We start from the raw sequence: 19,889 nt of genomic DNA, 5'->3' as shown, positions 1-19,889 counted from the left end.
AAATTCTACAGCAGGGCTATTTCACCACAAGTAAGGCCAGATTCGCTAGAAAACTCCTATTTCCATTCCATTCCTTGTTGCAAAAACGCTATTCTGTAGAGAAATTCTGTAGAGAAAGGAGCTAGGACAGTAAGTTAAAAAAATGTGCCTGGGTTTTTTTTTTTTTTTGGTTTTTTGTTTGTTTGGTTTTTCGAGGTGGACTCTCACTCTGGTCCAGGCTGACCTGGAATTAACTATAGTCCCAAGGGGACCTTGAACTCACGGTCACAGCCTCCTACCTCTGCCTCCCAAGTGCTGGGATCAAAGGCTTGCGCCACCATGCCCGGTGCAGTGTGCTGCCACTTTTAAGCGAGCCCAGATTCTGCTGTATCTTAGCACCTGCCCACGTTTTGCCCCTTTTTATATATTTGGACTGTTACATAAGCTAAAATTCTCCTCAAGCTGGGTGTGGTGACACACGTCCTTAGTCCCATCACTCAGGAGGATCACCACCATTCCCGAGTTCAAAGCCAGTCTGAGACTACATAGTGAGCTCTCTTAAAAGCCTGCGCTGTGACATTAGTAATTACTGTAAAGGAGGTATGAATTAGGTTTGATACCCACCTCCAAGAGACACTACTAAGTTTTAGGCTTTTTGAGTTTTTTCCCTTAAGGTAGGGGCATCTTATGCTCATGTTTTCCCTTGTAACATAGAGCACAGTGTTCATTATACAGTAGCTGATCAAGGTGATGGTGGGTGACTTCGACTCAGCCGGTGTGATGGCATCTTTGCCTGTCCTTCCCCTCCCCGGGCCTTTCTGAGTCATCTTGACATGTACAGAGGATAAAAACGAAAGGGAAACAATGTAAGATCCCTTCCTTGAGAGCAAACTTAACTTTGTGTGCGAAAGCCGGAGTGTGTAAAGGACAAGGTCCCGGCCTCCTGTGTGCAGTTGTGTAGTTTTCCAATTTGTGAGTAGAAAACAGATAAATCTTTCTCTATTTAGCTGGGCTCATGCCTTTAATCCCAGCACTTGGGAGGCAGAGGTAGGAGGATTGCCTTGAGTTCGAGACTAGTGAATTCCAGGTCAGTCTGGACTACAGCAAAACCCTACCTTGAAAAAACAACAAAAAAATTGTCTATTTAGAAAAAAAAAAAAAAGTACTGGTCCAGCAGGGAGTAGTGGTCCACACCTTTCATCCCAGCATTTGGGAGGCCGAGGTAGGAGGGTGGCCGTGAGTTCGAGACCGGCCTGAGACGACAGAGTGAATTCCAGGGTCAGCCTGGGCTAGAGCGAGAAACCAAACGCAAGTTAATAAAAATGTGTGCGTGATCCACATCGTGCGCTGGCGGAGCGTGCCTGAAGCCCCGGGTTCCAGCGCCCGCGGCCCTGTAAGCTCGGTCGTGCAGCGGGAGCGGAGGGTCCTCCCCAGCACGGTAGACGCTCTGCAGGGCAGACCCCGCCGGGCAGGGGTGGGCACCAGACCCAGCAGCGATCTGCAAAAGCCGGGTGCCCGGCACTGCCCGGAAGGGACATGCGCGCCGCGCAGCCCCGGGAAAGCACACTCCCTGCCATCACGAGCTCGCGTCTCGGGTCCGGGAGGTTTGCTGGCAATGCGAAATGGCGCCGCGGCGTGACGTCACGACGCCCCCTCCTCCCCGCCCCTTCCCCAACCCCCGCCCCCCCCCCCGGTCCCGCGGGCACGGCGGCGGACGCCCACGCCGGGCACGGCGCCTGCCCGGCGGCCCCGCGCGCTGCGGGCGGAAGTCCTCCCCGGCGACGGCGGGGCGCCCGGGCCGGGCTGGCACCGGTGCCCGCCGTCGGCGGCCACTTCCGGGGCGGATCGGAAGTGGCTTTGTTTTGCTGCAAGATGGCTGCTGGGATGTATTTGGAACATTATCTGGACAGTAAGCGCAGGCCGGGGGAGGGGGTCAGGGGTCACGGGGCGGCGGCGAGGGGCGCCCGAGGCCCCGGGGCGTGCGGCTGGCGGGGGTCCCGGCGGCGGGGCGGGAGGGGGGCGGCCGGGCTCGGGGCAAGCAGGGCGGTGGGCACCCGGCTCTGCCAGGGCGCCCCGGGTGGATCCCCCCCCACCCCCCGCCCCGGGTCCCGCTGCCATTTGGAGCAGCGGCAAAGGCGTCTTTCTGCAAACTGGCCGCTGGTTGGACTTGGGTGGATGGGCTGGAGTGACCGCGATCGTGCTCCTGTGGCCGAGGCAGCGTCCACTCCGCACCCCGGAAACCGAGCGCGATGCTCGCGGCATTGGAGCAGCCTCCTCCTCCACCGAGCCCTGCGCGCTTTAAGTTGGCCTCGGTGTTCAAGAGTCATTCGACTGTGTGTTAAGGGATGGCTAACAGGTCAAAGGCTATGGAGGGCATTGTGTAAACTTAAAAATTGTGATAAGAAGAAGACAGGCCCTAGAAGTGATCTTCAACACTGGCATAATACAGTGAGATAGGGCTGGGGAGATTGCCTGCGGACACACAAGAACCTAAGTTCAATTCCCCCAGTACCTCGGCCAGATGCACAAAAAGTGCCCCACGTCTGAAGTTTGTTTACAGTGCCTAGAGGCCATGGTGCACCTATTCTCTCTGCCTTTAATCCCAGCACTCGGGAGGCTCGCCATGAGTTCAAGGCCACACTGAGACTACATAGTGAATTCCAGGGCAGCCTGGACTAGAATGAGACTCTACCTTGACAAAACACACACAACAAAAGAAAAATCTCTCTAAATAAACAATTTTTTAAAAATAGCAGTGAAGGGGCATGCTGGCTCATACTTGAATCCTGGCACTTGAGAGGCAGAGGTAGGAGTATCACAGTGAGTTCAAGGCCACCCTGAGACTATGTAGTGAAATCCAGGTCACCCAGAGCCACAGTGAGACCCTACCTCAAAAACAAAAAAAGTGACCCCAGAATCCATTCATATATATTTGGTACCACTGAAGAGGCTGAGTGTTTCCAGATGAGGTTTACAGAGGAGGTGATTTTGGATCGAATCTTGAAAGTTGTTTGTTTTTAGTTTTGGGGAAATAAAGGGGATTTCTCCTCAGGGCAAGTCGCACAAGCATTGATATGTGTTTGTACAAGATTAGCACACACCTTTAATCCCAGCCCTTGGGGGACTCAGGTAGGAGGATTGCTCTGAGTTTGAGGCCAGCCTGAAAAGACAGAGTGAATATCACCAGATGAGCCAGGCCTAGCACAAGACCAAAACAAAAGAAAACAAAAAAACTGGTCTTGTCTGTTTCACTTTTAGAAATTGGAAAGAGCTGGGCATGGTGGTGCCCACCTTTAATTCCAGCACTTCAGGGTGGCGCAAACATCTGAAGTTGGTTTGCAGTGGCTGGAGGCCCTGGCAGGCCCATTCTCTGTATTTCTTCTCTCTCTCGCTCGCTCTCACTCACTCTCTCTCTCTCTCTCTCTCTCTCTCTCTCTCTCTCTCGGCTTACAAATAAATAATAAAAATAATAAAAAGGACTGGATGTTGTGACACATGCCTTTAATTCCAGGAGAGGTAGGAGGATTGCCTTGAGTTCGAGGCCACCCTGAGACTACATAGTGAATTCCAGGTCAGCCTGAGCTAGAGTGGGACCCTACCTCGGAAAACCAAAAAATCAAAAATAAAATAAAATAAATATGCTGGGCGCGGTGACACATGCCTTTAATCCCAACATTCAGGAGGCAGGGGTAGGAGGATTGCCATGAGTTCAAGGCCACCCTGAGATTACATAGTGACTTCCAGGTCAGCTTGTACTAGAGTGAAACCCTACCTTGATAAACCAAAAATAATTGATAAATACATTGGAAAGTGAGATTAGAAAAAAAGGCTGGAGCTAGATTGGGCAAGGTTTTGGGTGGTGTTGTGAGTGTTTATCAAGGTAGGGTCTCTGTGTAAACCAGGCTGACCTGGAACTCATTATGTGGTATCAGACTGGCCTCAAACTGACAGTTATCCTCCTACCTCTGCCTGAGATTAAAAGCATATGCCATGTGCCTGGCTGGACAAGGGTTTTTTTGTTTGTTTGTGAGAGAGAACGAGGTTTGTTTTTTAAGTTGTTTTTTTTTTAATTTTTTTTTATTTATTTGAGAGCCACAGAGAGAAAGAGATAGAGAGAATGGGTGCGCCAGGGCTTCCAGCCACTGCAAACGAACTCCAGATGCCTGCGCCCCCTTGTGCATCTGGCTAATGTGGGTCCTGGGGAATCCAGCCTCGAACTGGGGTCCTTAGGTTTCACAGGCAAGTGCTTAACCGCTAAGCCATCTCTCCAGCCCTGTTTTTTAAGTTTTTAAGTTGTCTTTTATTTTCACTCATGACCCTTACGTGTACATTACTTTTTTAATTTATTTATTTTTATTGACAACTTCCATGATTGTAAACAATATCCCATGGTAATGCCCTCTGTCCCCCCACTTTTCCCTTTGAAACTCCACTGTCCATCATATCCCCTCCCCCTCTCAAACAGACTCTTTTATTTTGATGTCATCATCTTTTCCTCCTGTTATACTGGTCTTGTGTAGGTAGTGTCAGGCACTGTGAGGTCATGGGTATCCAGGCCATTTTGTGTCTGGAGGAGCACGTTGTAAGGAGTCCTACCCTTCCTTTGGCTCTTACATTCTTTCCGCCACCTCTTCCTCAATGGACCCTGAGCCTTGGAAGGTGTGATAGAGATATTGCGGTGCTGAGCACTCCTGTCACTTCTTCCAAGCACCATGCATGATGCCTTCTGAGTCATCCCAAGGTCACTACCCTCTGAAAAGAGAAGGTTCTCTACCCAAAAGTGAGAGTAGCATTAATATAAGGGTATGAACATTAAGAGAAGCGCTTACTAGGCAGTTTGATAAGCATAGTATATGCATTTATTTATTTAAAATTTTGTTTATTTATATATTTGAGAGTGACAGACAGAGGGAGAATGAGGCAGAGAGAGACAGAGAGAATGGGCACGCCAAAGCCTCCAGCCACTGCAAATGAACTCTAGATGTGTGCGCCCCCTTGTGCATCTGGCTAATGTGAGTCCTGGGTAATGGAGCCTCTAACTGGGGTCCTTAGGCTTCACAGGCAAACACTTAACTGCTAAGCCATCTCTCCAGCCCAGTATATGCATTTAGCCAGACAGCAGCAGGTGTTACACCCTAGGGCTAATGACTACCCCTCTTTTAAGTTTTCAGTATCAGGGATGTATTCCCTTCCATGGAGCGGGCCTTCAGTCCTATTAGAGGGCAGTTGGTTTCCACCATGACAGATGTGTCACTATTACATCCGTTGGCTCATTTGGCCTGGCTGGCAAAATATAAGGCTTGCAGTGTCCACTGTTGAGTATCTTCACTGGTGGTATCTCTTTCTCCCATTGAACTGCATGCAGAATGGCTTCTTCCAGCTTTGTGTCAGCTGGTCTACATGAAGGAAGTTATCAGCTCAGTTCCAGCAGGATTTTTATTGTTTTGTTTTTTTTTCGAGGTAGGGTCTCACTCTAGTTCAGGTTGACCCGGAATTCACTATGTAGTCTCAGGGTGGCCTTGAACTCATGGTGATCCTCCTACCTCTGCCTCCCAAGTGCTGGGATTCTGGCTCTAAATTTCTTATTTGCAAGCAAAGAGAGATAAGAGAGGAGAGAGAATCAGTGAACCAAGAGCCTCTAGCCACTGCAAATGAACTCCAAAGCTGTGTGCCACCTTGTGCATCCAGCCCTACCTGGGTACTAGGTGATTGAACCCAGGCGATTAAAATTTATAGGCACATGCCTTAACCACTGAGACATCTCTCCAGCCCTTAATGTGTAATTCTGAAAAAATGGTTTATTTATTTATTCATTTGAAAGTGGGAGAGAGAGAGATAGAGTGGCCACACCAGGGGCTCTAACTACTGCAAACTCCAGACGCATGCGCCCCCTTGTGCATCTGGCTAACATGGCTCCTTGGGCAATCGAAGCAGAGTCCTTAGGTGTCATAGGCAAATGCCTTAACTGCTGAGCCATTTCCCAGCCCTGATTTATTTATTTATTTATTTTTTTTGGTTTATCAAGTTATCAAGGTAGGGTCTTACTCCAGCCCTGGCTGACCTGGAATTCACTATGTAATCTCAGGATAGCCTCGAACTCATGGCAATCCTCCTACCTCTGCCTCCCAAGTGCTGGGATTAAAGGCATGCGCTACCACGCCTGGCTTCTTTTTCTTTATTTTTATTGACAGCTTCCATGATTATAAACAATATTCCAGGGTAGTGCTCTCCCTCCCCCCACTTTCCCCTTTGAAACTCCATTCTCCATCATATCCCCTCCTCCTCTAAATCAGCCTCTCTTTTATTTTGATGTCAACATCTTTTCCTCCTATTATGATGGTCTTGTGTAGGTAGTGTCAGGCATTGTGAGATCATTTTGTGTCTGAAGGCACAGGTAAGGAGTCCTACCCTTCCTTTGGCTCTTACATTCTTTCTGCCACCTCTTCCGCAGTGGACCCTGAGCCTTGGAAGGTGTAATAGAAATATTGCAGTGCTGAGCACTCCTGTCACTTCTTTCCAGCACCATGGTGCCTTCTGAGTCATCCCAAGGTCATTGCCATCTGAAAAGAGAAGGTTCTCAACCAAAAGTGAAAGTAGCATTATTATATAGGTATGAACATTAAGAGAAGTGTTTACTGGGCAGTTTGATGAGCATAGTATACATTTAGCCAGACAGCAGCAGATGTTACACCCCTAGGGCTCATGACTACCCTTGTTTTAGGTGTTCAGTGTCCAGTATCAGAAATGTGTTTCCCTCCCATGGAGCGGGCCTCCAGTCCAATTGGAGGGCAGTTTGTTTCCACCATGATACATGTGCCACTATTACACCCGTTGGCCCCATTTGGCCTGGCTGGCCAATTATAAGGCTTGCAGTGTGTCCACTGATGAATATCTTCACTGGCGATTTCTCTTTCTTCCATTGAACTGCATGCAGAATGGCTTCTTCTAGCTTTCTGTCAGCTGGTCTACATGGAGGAGGTTATCAGCTCAGTTCCAGCAGCATTTCTTAGTGGCCTTGCAGCCCAAGTGTGTGGAGTCTTTGGCAATAGGGGCTGACAATCTATTGTTGGTGGGAAACCAAGGGCCTCGGCAATGGCCTCTAATGTTTTGGGGGCATCAATGACCTCCATAGCCAACAACTCACTGGAAGGTATCCCATCCCTGGCACTGAAATTTTTCTAGTAACAATATATTGCTCCTGAGTGTTCCATTGCCCAAAAACGTAGGCTTCCATATGATTTATTTATATCCTCTTTGATTGTGATTAGCCCTCCCTCCACCTTTCCTTTTAATCTCTTCCCCTGACCTCACTTGGGTCTTTTCACCCCATGATTTTGTTTGTTTGTTTGTTTGTTTGTTTGTTTTTAGGTAGGGTCTCACTCTAGCCCAGCCTGACCTGGAATTCACTATGTAGTCTCAGGGTAGCCTGGAACTCATGGCAATCCTCCTACCTCTGCCTCCCAAGTGCTGGGATTAAAGGCATGTGCCACCACACCTGGCCCCATGATTTTTTAAAAATTTTTATTAGCATTTTACATGATTATAAAAAAATAGCCCATAGAAATTCCCTCCTTCCCCCCCCCACACTTTCCCCTTTGAAATTCCATTCTCCGTCATATTACCTCCCCATCTCAATCATTGTGATTTTTTTTAAATAAAAGAAATTAAGTGACAAAAATGGTGGCTGGAGAGATGGGTTAGCAGTTATGGCATTTGCCTGTGAGACCTGAGGACCCAGGTTCGATTTCCCAGTACCCACGTAAGCCAGATGCGCAAGGGGGCATATGCATCTGGAGCTTGTTTGCACTGGCTAAAGGCCTTAGCAGCCCATTTTCTCTCTTTCTTTTTTTCTCTCTTTCTCTCACTCTCAAATAAATAAATAAAATATATTTTTTAAAAGGAATTGATAGGGCTGGAGAGATGGCTTAGCGGTTAAACGCTTGCCTATGAAGCCTAAGGACCCTGGTTCAAGGCTCGATTCTCCAGGACCCACGTTAGCCAGATGCACAAGGGGGCGCATACATCTGGAGTTCGTTTGCAGTGGCTGGAGGCCCTGGTGCGCTCATTCTCTCTCTCGCTCTCTATCTACCTCTTTCTCTGTCACTTTCAAATAAATAAATAAAAATCTTTAAAAAAATAAAAATAAAATAAAATAATAAAAGGAATTGATAGCTGGGTGTGGTGGTGGATGCCTTTAATCCCAGCACTCAGGAGACAGAGGTAGGAGGATCGCCGTGAGTTCGAGGCCACCCTGAGACTACACAGTTAATTCCAGGTCAGCCTGGACCAGAGTGAGACCCTACCTTGAAACACCCCCTACCCCCACCCAAAAAAAAGTGACGAAAATGTTTCAAAGTTTAACATGCCAAGGCTAAGTAAATGACTCGTTATAAAAATATTTTTTAAAAAAGAAACAGTTGGGGCTGGAGAGATGGCATAGCAGTTAAGGCAATTTGCCTGCAAAGCCAAAGGACGAAGGTTTGATTCCCCAGTACTCTATAAGCCACATGCACAAAGGAACATTTGTATCTGGAGTTTGTTTGCACTGGCTAGAGGCCTTGGTGTTCCCATTCTCTCTGTATCTCCTTTCTCTGTCTCTCTGCTTGCAAATAAATAAATAAATAAAATTTTTAAATCTTTCAAAAAAGAAGTGGCTGGAGAAATGGCTCAGCAATTAAGGTGCTTGCCTGCAAAGCCTAACAAGTTGAGTTTGATTTGCCCGTTCCCACAAAGTGGCACATACATCTGGAGTCCATTTGCAGTGGCTGGAGGCTCTGGGATGTCCATTCTCTATTTCTTTCCTATCTCTATCTGCTTTCAAATAAATAAATAAAAATATGAAATGAGGGGAAGCCAAGCATGGTGGCACACACCTTTAATCCCAGCACTCAAGAGGCAGAGGTAGGATTGCTGTGAGTTTGAGGCCACCTGAGCATACATAGTGAATTCCAGGTCAGCCAGAGCTAGAGTGAGACCCTACCTTGAAAAACAAAAAAGAAAAGAAGGGGGGTGTCCTGGAAGGATGGCTTAGCAGTTAAGGCGTTTGCCTGAAAATCCAAAGGACCCAGGTTCGATTCCCCAAGACCCACGTTAGCCAGATGCACAAGAGGGTACACGTGTCTGGAGTTCATTTGCAGTTGCTGGAGGCCTTGCCATGCCCATTCTCTCGGTCACTCCCTCTCCATCAAATAAATAAATAAATAAAAGTAAAATGTTTTTAAAATTTTTTTTTTTTTTAAAGTAAGACCCTACCTTGAAAAAGGAAAAAGAGAGGGGGATGACTCAACTGTTAAAGGTGCTTACTTGGAAAGCCTACCAGCTTGGCTTTGATTCCCTAGCATCCATATAAAGCCAGATATGCAAAACAACACGTGTCTGGAGTTTATTTGTCCAGCAGAGAGGGAGAGAGAATGGGTACATCAGGACCTCTAGCTGCTGCAAAATAACTCCAGATCCATGATTTTTTTTTTTAAGATAGATGCAAAATGGCCTGGATATCCATGACCTCACAGTGCCTGACACTGCCTACATAAGACCATCATAATAGGAGGAAAATATCATGATATCAAAATAAAAGAAAAACTAATTGATAGGGTATATGATGGAGAGTGGAGTTTCAAAGGGGAAAGTGGAGGGAGGAGGGAATTACCATAGGATATTGTTTACAATTATGGAAGTTGTCAATAAAAGAGAGAGCAAGATATAGGGCTAGCCAGACATGGTGGTGCACACCTTTAATCACCAGCACTTGGGAGGCAGAGGTAGGAGGATTGCCGTGAGTTCAAGGCCACCCTGAGACTACATAGTGAACTTCAGGTCAGCCTGGGCTAGAATGAGACCCTACCTCAAAAAACAAAAACAAAAGAAAATGATAAAGCTAGGCATGGTGGCACACACCTTTAATCCTGGTACTCTGGAAGCTGAGGTAGGGGGATTACTGTGAGAGTGAGGTCAGCCTGAGACTATAAAATGAATTATAGGTCAGCCTGGGCTAGAGCGACACCCTACCTCAGAAAACCAAAAACGAGCCAGATGTGGTGGTGCACGCCTTTAATCCCAGCACTCGGGAGGCAGAGGTAGGAGGAACACCATGAGTTCGAAGCCACCCTGAGACTACACAGTGAATTCCAGGTCAGCCTGGGCTAGAGTAAGACACTAATTTGAAAAAAGAGAGAGAGAGAGGTCAAGGAGATGGAGGCAAGTGTTGCATGACAGAGACTGTAAACAGCAGTTAACTTGGGTTGGGGAGATGGCTTAGCCCTCAAAGCCAGAGGACTCAGCTTCTATTCTAGTACCCACATAAATCCAGATGCACAGGTGATGAAAGTGCCTGACATCCCTATGCATTCTCTCTCTTTTTTCAAATTAGCGTCTCACTCTAGCCCAGGCTGGCCTGCAATTCACCGTGTAGTCTCAGGGTGGTCTCAAACTCATGGAGATCTTCCTACCTCTACCTCCCGAGTGCTAGGATTAAAGACATGCGCCACTACAACAGGCTTAAATAAAATATTTTTATGAAAAGAACAGTTAACATTTCGCTTGGAAACTAAGAATTAAAAAGAAAAAAAAAGCTAAGTGTAGAGTTACTATATGAACCAGTCAGTAATCCTACTCCTAGGCTTACAACCAGGAGGACTGAAAGCATATGTTCATACAAAGACATGCCCATCTCTTTGTCAACTAACTAAATGAATATTCTTTTTAAATATAGGAGGGCTTGCCAGGCATGGTGATGCACACCTTTAATCCCAGCACTTGGGAGGCAGAGATGGGGGGGATCGCCATGAGTTCGAGGCCAGCCTAAAACTGCAGTGTATTACAGGTTAGTCTGAGATAGAGTGAGATTCTACTCAAAAAAAAAAAAAAAATGTATATATAGATCTGGAGAGATGGCTTAGCACTTAAGGCACTTGCTGGCAATGCCAAAGGACCAGGTTTGATTGCCCAGTACCACCCTCATAAAACCAGACGCACAATGTGGCACATGTGTTTAGAGTTCATTTGCAAGTGGCTAGAGGCCATTCTCTATCTGCCTTTCTGTCTCTTTCTCAAATAAATAAATAAAAATGGTGAAAATATATATATATATATACACATATACACACGCACACTAAAGAGATGTCTTAGCAGTTAAGGGCACTTGTTTGCAAAGCAGCCCAGGTGCAGCTCCCCAGTACCTGTATAAGCCAGATGTACACAGTGGTGGACGTGTCTGGAATTTGTCTGCAGCAGCAAGAGGCTCTGATGTGCTCATCGCTGTCTCTGTCTCTATCAAACAAGTAAAAATATATTGGTTTTAAACAAGGGAGTTGTAGCCGGGCGTGGTGGCGCACACCTTTCATCTCTGCACTCAGGAGGCCGAAGAAGGAGGATCTCTGTGAGTTCAAGGCCAGCCTAAGAGTACGTAGTGAATTCCAGGTCAGCCTGTGCTACAGAAAGACCCTACTTAAGAAAAAAAGGAAGGGGCTGGAGAGATGGCTTAGCGGTTAAGCGCTTGCCTGTGAAGCCTAAGGACCCCGGTTCGAGGCTCGGTTCCCCAGGTCCCACGTTAGCCAGGTGCACAAGGGGGCGCACGCGTCTGGAGTTCGTTTGCAGAGGCTGGAAGCCCTGGCGTGCCCATTCTCTCTCTCTCCCTCTATCTGTCTTTCTCTCTGTGTCTATTGCTCTCAAATAAATAAATAATTTTTAAAAAAAAAGGAAGGAAGGGGGCTGGAAGGATGGCTTAGTGGTAAGGCATTTGCCTGCAAAGCCAAAGGACCAAGGTTCGATTCCCCAAGACGCATGTTAGCCAGATGCACATGGGGGCACATGCATCTGGAGTTCATTTGCAGTGGCTGGAGGCCCTGGAATGCCCATTTTTCTCTCTCTCTTTCTCTATGTCCCTCCCTCCCTCCCTCTTTCTCTGTCAAATAAATAAAAATTAAAATGCTTAATAAAAAAAGAAAGAAAAAACAAAACAAAAAGGAAGTGAGGGAGGAAAGAAATTGTACAGCCAGGCACACTCTTTTAATCCCAGCACTTGTGAGGCAGAGGTAGAAGGATCATCATGAGTTCAAGGCCAGCCAGAAACTACATATTGAATTCCAGGTCAGTCTGGGCCAGAGTGGGACCCTGCCTCAGAAAAATTAAAAACAAAATGGGTGGAGGAGGAATTATTGGGTCAGCGATACAGCTCAGGGTAGACTATTGCCTAACACCCACAAAACCCTGGAGTCCTTCCCTAGCACACTAAAAGTAATAAAAATAAAACGTGGGGCCAGAGAAATGGCTTAGCAGTTGAGGTGTTTGCTTGTTAAGTCAAAGGACCCAGTTTTGATTCCCCAGGACCCACATAAGGCAGATACACAAAGGGCACATGCATCTGGAATTTGTTTGCAGTGGCTAGAGGCCCTGACATGCCCATTCTCTGTTTCTCTTCCCTTTCCCTTCCCTTCTCTCTCTCTCTTGCTCTCGGCTTACAAATAAATAAAAATTTTAAAATATGTTTTTAAAAAAATGGGGGCTATCAGGTGTGGTGAATCACCCCTATAATCCTAGCACTCAAGAGGCTGTGATCGCTGTGAGTTCCAAGCCAGTTTGGGCTATGGTGAAGTCTTGCCTCAAAAAAACAAACAACAGGGGCTAGAGGGATGGCTTAGTGGTTAAGGCATTTGCCTGTAAAGACTAAGGACCCAGGTTCAGTTCCCCAGTACCCATGTAAGCCAAATGCACAAGATGGCCCGTGTGTCTAGAGTTCATTTGCAGTGGCTGGAGGTCCTGGTGCGCCCATTCTCTCACCCCCCACCCCCACCCCTCTCTTTTCCTGTTTCTCTCTCTTTCAAATAAATAAAATAAAAATAATTGTTAAAAAGAAAAGTGATAGCTGCTGGGTTGGGCTCATTGGCAAAGCACTTGCCAAGACCTGTGTGTATTCCAGTTACTGTTTCTCTTCCCAGGTATTGAGAACCTCCCATTTGAATTGCAGAGAAACTTTCAGCTCATGAGGGACCTAGACCAAAGAACAGAGGGTAAGTACGGAGCGATCAGTTCTTACGTACGGTCATGTGTTTCTGTTTGCTACCCATGTAGATTCTGGGTGAGTGCAGTTCTCCCTCCAGCCCACCCTACTGCACTGATGTGCTGAGCGTCCTGGGTGAACGCTCTACCACTGAGCTGCTCCTTGCAATCCCGGAAAGCTCTGTTTTATTCTCTTGGAATTCTGAAAAGAGATTATCGAGGATCCTTGTTTCTATATTTGTTCCTCTATATCAAATGGAGTAGTGAGACAGTGCTTCAAAGAACCAGCCGGGGGTGGCGGCGCACGCCTTTAATCCCAGCACTCGGGAGGCAGAGGTAGGAGGATTGCCGTGAGTTCGAGGCCACCCTGAGGCTCCATAGTGAATTCCAGGTCAGCCTGGGCTAGAGTGAGAAAACCTACCTCGAAAACCCAAATAAAAGGAAAAAACAGAACTAGTGCTGGGGAAATGGCTTAGTGGTTAAGACATTTATCTGTGAAGCCTAAGGACCTTGGTTCAATTCTCTAGGACCCACATAAGCCAGATGCACAAGGGGGCGCATGCGTCTGGAATTCGTTTGCAGTGGCTGAAGGCCCTGGCACACCCATTCTCTCTCTCTGCCTCTTCCTATCTCTCTTTCTCTCTCTCAAATAAATAACTTAAAAATTCAGAGCTAGCTGTGCCTGGTGGTACACACCTTTAATCCCAGCACTCAAGAGGCAGAAGTAGGAGGATCACCATGAGTTTGAGGTCATCCTGAGACTACATGGTGAATTCCAGGTCAGCCTGGGCTAGAATGAGCCCTACCTTGAAAAATAAAAAAATAAATCTGAGATACTGTATCTTCATACTTTTCAAGAAGAATTCTAGACACCCACTCTGGAGTCACATCCACTGTCCTTGTTGGTTATATTTTTATTTTTTTAATTGAAAATTTCTATAATCATTATTATTTTTTGGTATTTTGTGGTAGGTTCTCACTCTGGCCCAGGCTGACCTGGAATTCGCTATGTAGTCTCAGGCTGGCCTCGAACTCACAGCGATCCTCCTACCTCTGCCTCCTGAGTGCTGGGACTAAAGGCGTGTGCCACCACGCCCGGCTTCTACACTGTGTTCTTTAACTTCAAAGGAACATTAGATCCTATCTCTGACCCTGGACATGGAGCAGATTTTGGCTACATTGAAACATCCACAGGGAGCCTGAGGGAGGCCACACCACAGTGGTCAGGTTGGTCGGCTGGAGACCCGTGGTCATGTTGGAGCTGGCCCCACACTCACTGAAGGATAGACATGCAGGTCTTCTGTCCTCTGTAGCCATGGTCAAGGACGTAACAAGTGGGTGGTAGGATTTTAACACCCTATTTCACATTACTTTGGCCATATTTATTTATGAGAAAATGAAGATCCCCCAAAGTCCTGGACGTCCTCACCTGAGATTCGCCTGCTGGAAAGTGAGAAGCAGCGGACGTCCACGTCATAAAATTCTGGTTCTGGAGTGTCACCAAGGCCAGCTGGACCCTAGGTGCTCCCTGCTTCTGAGGCCCAAGCGCAGGGGGGTTAAACATGGCTCCCAGGTGCTCTCCGCTGTCTGCTGCTGCGCTCTGTGTGCTTTCTTTCAGTGGACTTTTGTTTGTTTGTTTGTTTTTATTTATTTGAGAGCGACAGAGAAAGAGGCAGATAGAGAATGGGAGCACCAGGGCCTCCAGCCAGTGCAAACGAACTCCAGACAGACACGTGCGCCCCCTTGTATATCTGGCTCATGTGGGTCCTGGGGAATCGAGCCTTGAACTGGGGCTCACAGGCAAGCGCTTAAACACTAAGCCATCTCTCCAGCCCTCAATGGACATTTTTATGATCCTACCAAATGTTAGGCATAAACATCTTCATTCAATGTTCTGATAGTATTAAGATATTTGGAGCAGTATCCAAGAAGTATCTAAGTATCTAAGAAGTAATTGAGAAGCCAGGCGTGGTGGCACGCACCTTTAATCCCAGCACTCAGGAGGCAGAGGTAGCAGGATCACTGAGTTCGAACCTGGACTACATAGTGAATTCCACATCAGCCTGGGCTAGGGTGAGACTCTACCTTGAAACTAACAGACAGACAAAAAGAAAATTTCAGGCCGGGCATGTTGGTGCACACCTGTAATCTCAGCACTTGGAAGACAGAGGCAGCAAGACTGCCCTGAGTTCAAGGCCACCCTGAGACAACATAGTGAATTCCAGGTCAGCCTGGGCTACAGTGAGACCCTGCCTCAAATAAATAAATAAATAAATAATTCAGACCCAGAGGCTGGGGAGATGGCTCAGTGGTTAAGGTGACAGGATCTTGCTTGCAAAGCCTGCTGGCCCAGGTTCAGTTCACCAGTACCCATGTAAAGCTCGATGCACAATATGGCGCAGACACCCTCAGTTTGTTGGCACTGGCAAGAGGCCTTGTCACCGCCATACTCTCACACACTCTTTCTCTCTTTTCATTCTCTTTCAAATAAATAAACAAAACAAAAATACTTTTTAAAAAAATAAAGAATGAATAATTTCAAAGCAGGGCGTGGTGGCACATGCCTTTAATCCCAGCATTTGGGAAGTAGAGGTCGGAGGAGCGCTGAGTTTGAGGCCAGCCTGGCACTACATAGTGAATCCCAGGTCAGTCTGGGCTAGAGCGAGACCCTACCTAGAAAAAGTAAATAAATAAATAAAATAGAATAATGATAAAATTGGCCAGTTTTGGTGGCGCACACCTTTAATCCCAGCACTCGGGAGGCAGAGGTAGGAGGATTGCAATGAGTTCACGGCCACCCTGAGGCTCCATAGTGAATTCCAAGTCAGCCTGGGCTAGAGTGAGACCGTACCTCGAAAAATCAAAAAAAAAAAAAAAAAAAAAGTCTCCAAATGAGCCGGGCATGGTGCACCTTTAATCACAGCACTTGGGAGGCACAGGTAGAAGGATCGCTTTGAGTTCAAGGCTACCCTGTGACTACATAGTGAATTCCAGGTCAGCCTGGACTACACTGAGACCCTACCTCAAAAAAAACCAAAAACTGGGGGTTGGAGAGATGGCTTAGTGGTTAAGGTGTTTGCCTGCAAAGCCAAAGGATCCCAGTTCGACTCTCTAGGACCCACGTAAGCCAGATGCATAAGGGGACACACGCATCTGGAGTTCCGTTTGCAGTGGCTGGAGGCCCTGGCTCGCCCATTCTCTCTCTCTCTCTGCCTCTTTCTCTCTGTCAAATAAATAAAGTATATTTAAAAAAATAAAAATTAAAAAAAAAAAACAAAGCCGGGCATGGTGTTGCATGCCTTTAATCCCAGCACTAGGCAGGCAGAGGTAGGAGGATTACCGTGAGTTCAAGACCACCTGAGACTACATAGTGAATTCCAGGTCAGCCTGGGCTAGAGTGAGACCCTACCTCATCTCAGAGTGGCCTCGAACTCACAGCCATCCTCCTACCTCAGCCTCCCAAGTGCTGGGATTAAAGGCGTGTGCCACCATGTCCTGCACAAGGTTGTTTTTTGTTTTTTCTGACTTATTTATTAGAGAGACTGAGAATGGGCATGCCAGGGCCTCTAGCCACAGCAAACAAACTCCAGACACTTGTGCCACCATGTGCATCTGGCTTACATGGGACCTTAAGAATCAAACCTGGCTCCTTAGGCTTTCCAGGGCAGCGCCTTGACCACTAAGCCATCTCTCCAGCCCAGCCGGAAGGTTTCGATGGTCCCTGGAAAAGGTCCAAAGAAAAGAGAAAGAGGTATGCTTCATCCAGCCAGGCCCAGGCCATCGTGACCAGGGCTCTGTCTCTGTTGTAGACCTGAAGGCTGAAATTGACAAGCTGGCCACTGAATACATGAGCAGTGCCCGCAGCCTGAGCCCCGAGGAAAAACTGGCCCTTCTCAGGCAGATCCAGGAGGCCTATGGCAAGTGCAAGGAGTTTGGGGACGACAAGGTGCAGCTGGCCATGCAGACCTATGAGATGGTACGGCCGTGTCTGTGGCTCGCCACCCACCTCCGCCCAGTCCCCACGGGTCTCACGCCTCTGCGTCCTCAAGGCGCCGCCTTGGCCCGTGTTCTTGCTCTGGAGCCAGCCTCGTAGCTCGGCCCCCCTTCTCCCTTTCCCCGCAGGTGGACAAACACATTAGGCGGCTAGACACAGACTTGGCTCGTTTTGAGGCTGATCTGAAGGAGAAGCAGATGGAGTCGAGTGACTATGACAGCTCTTCCAGCAAAGGCAAAAAGAGTGAGGAGGAGGGTGGGCTGTGTGAGGCGGCTGAGGGCCCCGGGAGGAGAGGCCAGCTCTCCACTGGCCATGAGGGAGCAGCGGAGCTTGGGAATGGAACGAAGAGGACTTAACGCGTCTCTGTCTCTGCCCTCTGGCTGCCCCTTCCCCCTAGAAGGCAGGACTCAGAAGGAGAAGAAAGCTGCCCGGGCCCGCTCCAAAGGGAAGAACTCCGACGAAGAGGCCCCTAAGGCCACCCAGAAGAAGCTAAAACTCGTGCGCACGTGAGTGTGTCCGAGCACACGCCGCCCTCACCCGGCGCGGCCGCACGCCACTCGCGTGTCGCGTGTGCTGGCAACGTTGCCAACGGCCGGATCTGCTAGAGAGGAGACGCCACAAGTCCTCTGCCCCGCCAGGATGTCCTCTTGCCAGCTCCGAGGGCTCAGCCTGTAGCTTTCCTTCCTGCCCATGACACTTTCTCTTCCTCTTGGCATGCAGAAGTCCTGAGTATGGAATGCCCTCAGTGACCTTTGGCAGTGTCCACCCCTCTGATGTGTTGGATATGCCTGTGGATCCCAACGAACCCACATATTGCCTTTGTCACCAGGTCTCCTACGGAGAGATGATTGGCTGTGACAATCCAGATGTGAGAGCCCTTTTGCCTCAGGATGGGGAGAGGCTCTGAGGGACTTAGGGGGAGGGCTCAAGAGGGAGGCAGTGTGTAGGTGAAGAGAGGGACTTCAGAACAGAGGGTGCTTGGAGCTGGGTGACTTTGCCTTTTCCAAAGGGATGGAAGAAAGGGACAGTCCTCAGGAGTCCTGTAGAGGGACTTCCTGTGCCCGCCCAGGCTCCTGAGTGCTTCGTTTTCTATCTTCTTCCTCCTCCAGTGTTCCATCGAGTGGTTCCATTTTGCTTGTGTGGGGCTGACAACGAAACCCCGAGGGAAATGGTGAGTGACGACGGTGGTGGGAGCCGGACGGTCCTGAGGGTGGGCGTCAAAGGACACTCTCCCGTCTCACTTTCTCCCCGCCCTGCTCTTTCCTGTTTTCTAGGTTTTGCCCACGCTGCTCCCAAGAACGAAAGAAGAAATAGATGGGGGCCTTGTATTCCATCACAGATTCGCCCACATCCCCTGAGCTGGGCTGGTGGGCAGAGAAAGGCCTGTGCTGGGGCGTGGGGGTGCAGGGAGATGTGGATGGTGTAGTACGGTCACCCCTTCTCCCGCCCCTCGCTCCCGGTGCTGAGGTTGCACCCACACCTTGGTGGGGAGGGTGCTGCCTGCTGCCACTGCTGGCGTGACCTCTCATTCCTCTCTCTCCTCCACAGGGACATGATCTTGCCCACTGTCCTTGTGCCTCCATGCTGAGGTTGGTGCTGTCTGAGAGGGAGTTCGCTCCATCCCCTTGCTTTGTATTTAAGGACTGAGGCAGTAGACTAGGCTGTTTCTCCAGCCTCCTTCATCCTCCCTCCTCCCTCCGCCTAGTGGAGGGTGACACGGATGAACCTTCTTCCACATTCTCTGTTTCCTCATGGCGAGGTATCTCCTAGATCACTTGGGCTCTAGCCGAGCTAAAGGAGCACCCCACCTTCTATGCCAAGGGGATTCATCCTGGCCTTGAATGGGAGAGGGGATCAGGTGAAACAGCTTACTCACATGTAAAAGGAGCTTGGGTAGGCAAATAAAACTGTACATGTTGGCCTGCTGTGTTTATTGTAGAGGCGCTGTTTTGGGACACGGTTCTAAGCATTCCTTTTGTATCCTCTGGCTCTTATGAGAGGAGGGAGAGATGGCTTGCCAGAAGTAGAACAAGACATGAAACCCAAAGTGGTACCTGTGCGTTGACATCCCAACCTTCTCCAGCTGCAGGGGTGCCTCAGACCGAGGGTCATGGAACTTTGTAAATGATGCGTATGTTACCCATGAAACACACCTTTTGCTTAATTTCTGATAAATCATGTATTTGTGTTATTTTTGTGTGCTATGACACTATTAGCTTGATTTTTTTTTTATTTGAGAATAAATACTTTCTTCCCAAACTTTACTGGGTTGTGTGGCTTGTCTCACTCTTGGAAATAACTTCCTCAAATCACAGAGTCATCCTTATACCCGAGTGCACCCTGGACAACCCTGCTTTCAGTTTTTCTTTTTTTAATTATTTTTTTATTCACAGCTTCCATAATTATAGACAATAACCCATGGTAATTCCCTCCCTCCCCCCTTTCCCCTTTGAAACTGCATTTTCCATCATATCCCGTCCCCCTCTCAATCAGTCTCTCTTTTGTTTTGATGTCATAAGGAAGGGAGGAGGGTACTTAATAGGTTGATATTGTTTTGATGTCATGATCTTTTCTCTAATTATGATGGTCTCATGTAGGTAGTGTCAGGCACTGTGAGGTCATGGATATCCAGGCCATTTTGTGTCTAGAGGAGCACATTGTAAGGAAGTCTACCCTTCCTTTGGCTCTCACATTCTTTCTGCCACCTCTTCCACAATGGACCCTGAGTCAAGAGAATTGCTTACTGGGCAGTTTGATGAGTACAGTATATACATTTAGCCAGACAGCAGCAGGCATTATATCCCTAGGGCTCATAATTACCCCTGTTTTAAGTTTCCAGTATCAGGGATGTATTCCCTCCAATGGGGCAGGCCTCCAGTCCAATTAGAGGGCAGTTGGTTTCCCCCATTACAGATGTGCC

At 48.1% G+C, this 19,889-nt stretch overlaps 1 protein-coding gene across 5 annotated transcripts; it reads left to right on the top strand.

Moving 5' to 3' along the window:
• Positions 1-1,760: 1,760 nt before the first annotated feature.
• On the top strand, positions 1,761-19,233 carry Ing4 (inhibitor of growth family member 4). Of its 5 annotated transcripts, none has more exons than XM_045139761.1 (8): positions 1,761-1,888; positions 12,915-12,986; positions 16,785-16,951; positions 17,098-17,203; positions 17,370-17,475; positions 17,690-17,837; positions 18,079-18,140; positions 18,244-19,233. In XM_045139761.1, exons 1-8 carry the CDS (start codon positions 1,852-1,854, stop codon positions 18,281-18,283), a joined length of 738 nt encoding a protein of 245 aa, XP_044995696.1. In that variant the 5' UTR covers positions 1,761-1,851; the 3' UTR covers positions 18,284-19,233. The 5 variants fall into 5 exon arrangements, with proteins under 5 accessions (XP_044995696.1, XP_044995695.1, XP_044995694.1 ...); XM_045139760.1 differs by having other exon boundaries at positions 17,367-17,475; XM_045139759.1 differs by having other exon boundaries at positions 17,098-17,212.
• The last annotated feature ends 656 nt before the right edge of the window (positions 19,234-19,889 follow it).

The sequence above is a fragment of the Jaculus jaculus genome, chromosome 23 (genome assembly GCF_020740685.1).
Source record: "Jaculus jaculus isolate mJacJac1 chromosome 23, mJacJac1.mat.Y.cur, whole genome shotgun sequence".
Lineage (NCBI taxonomy): Eukaryota > Metazoa > Chordata > Mammalia > Rodentia > Dipodidae > Jaculus > Jaculus jaculus.
This window is presented reverse-complemented; position numbering and strand designations above follow the sequence as displayed.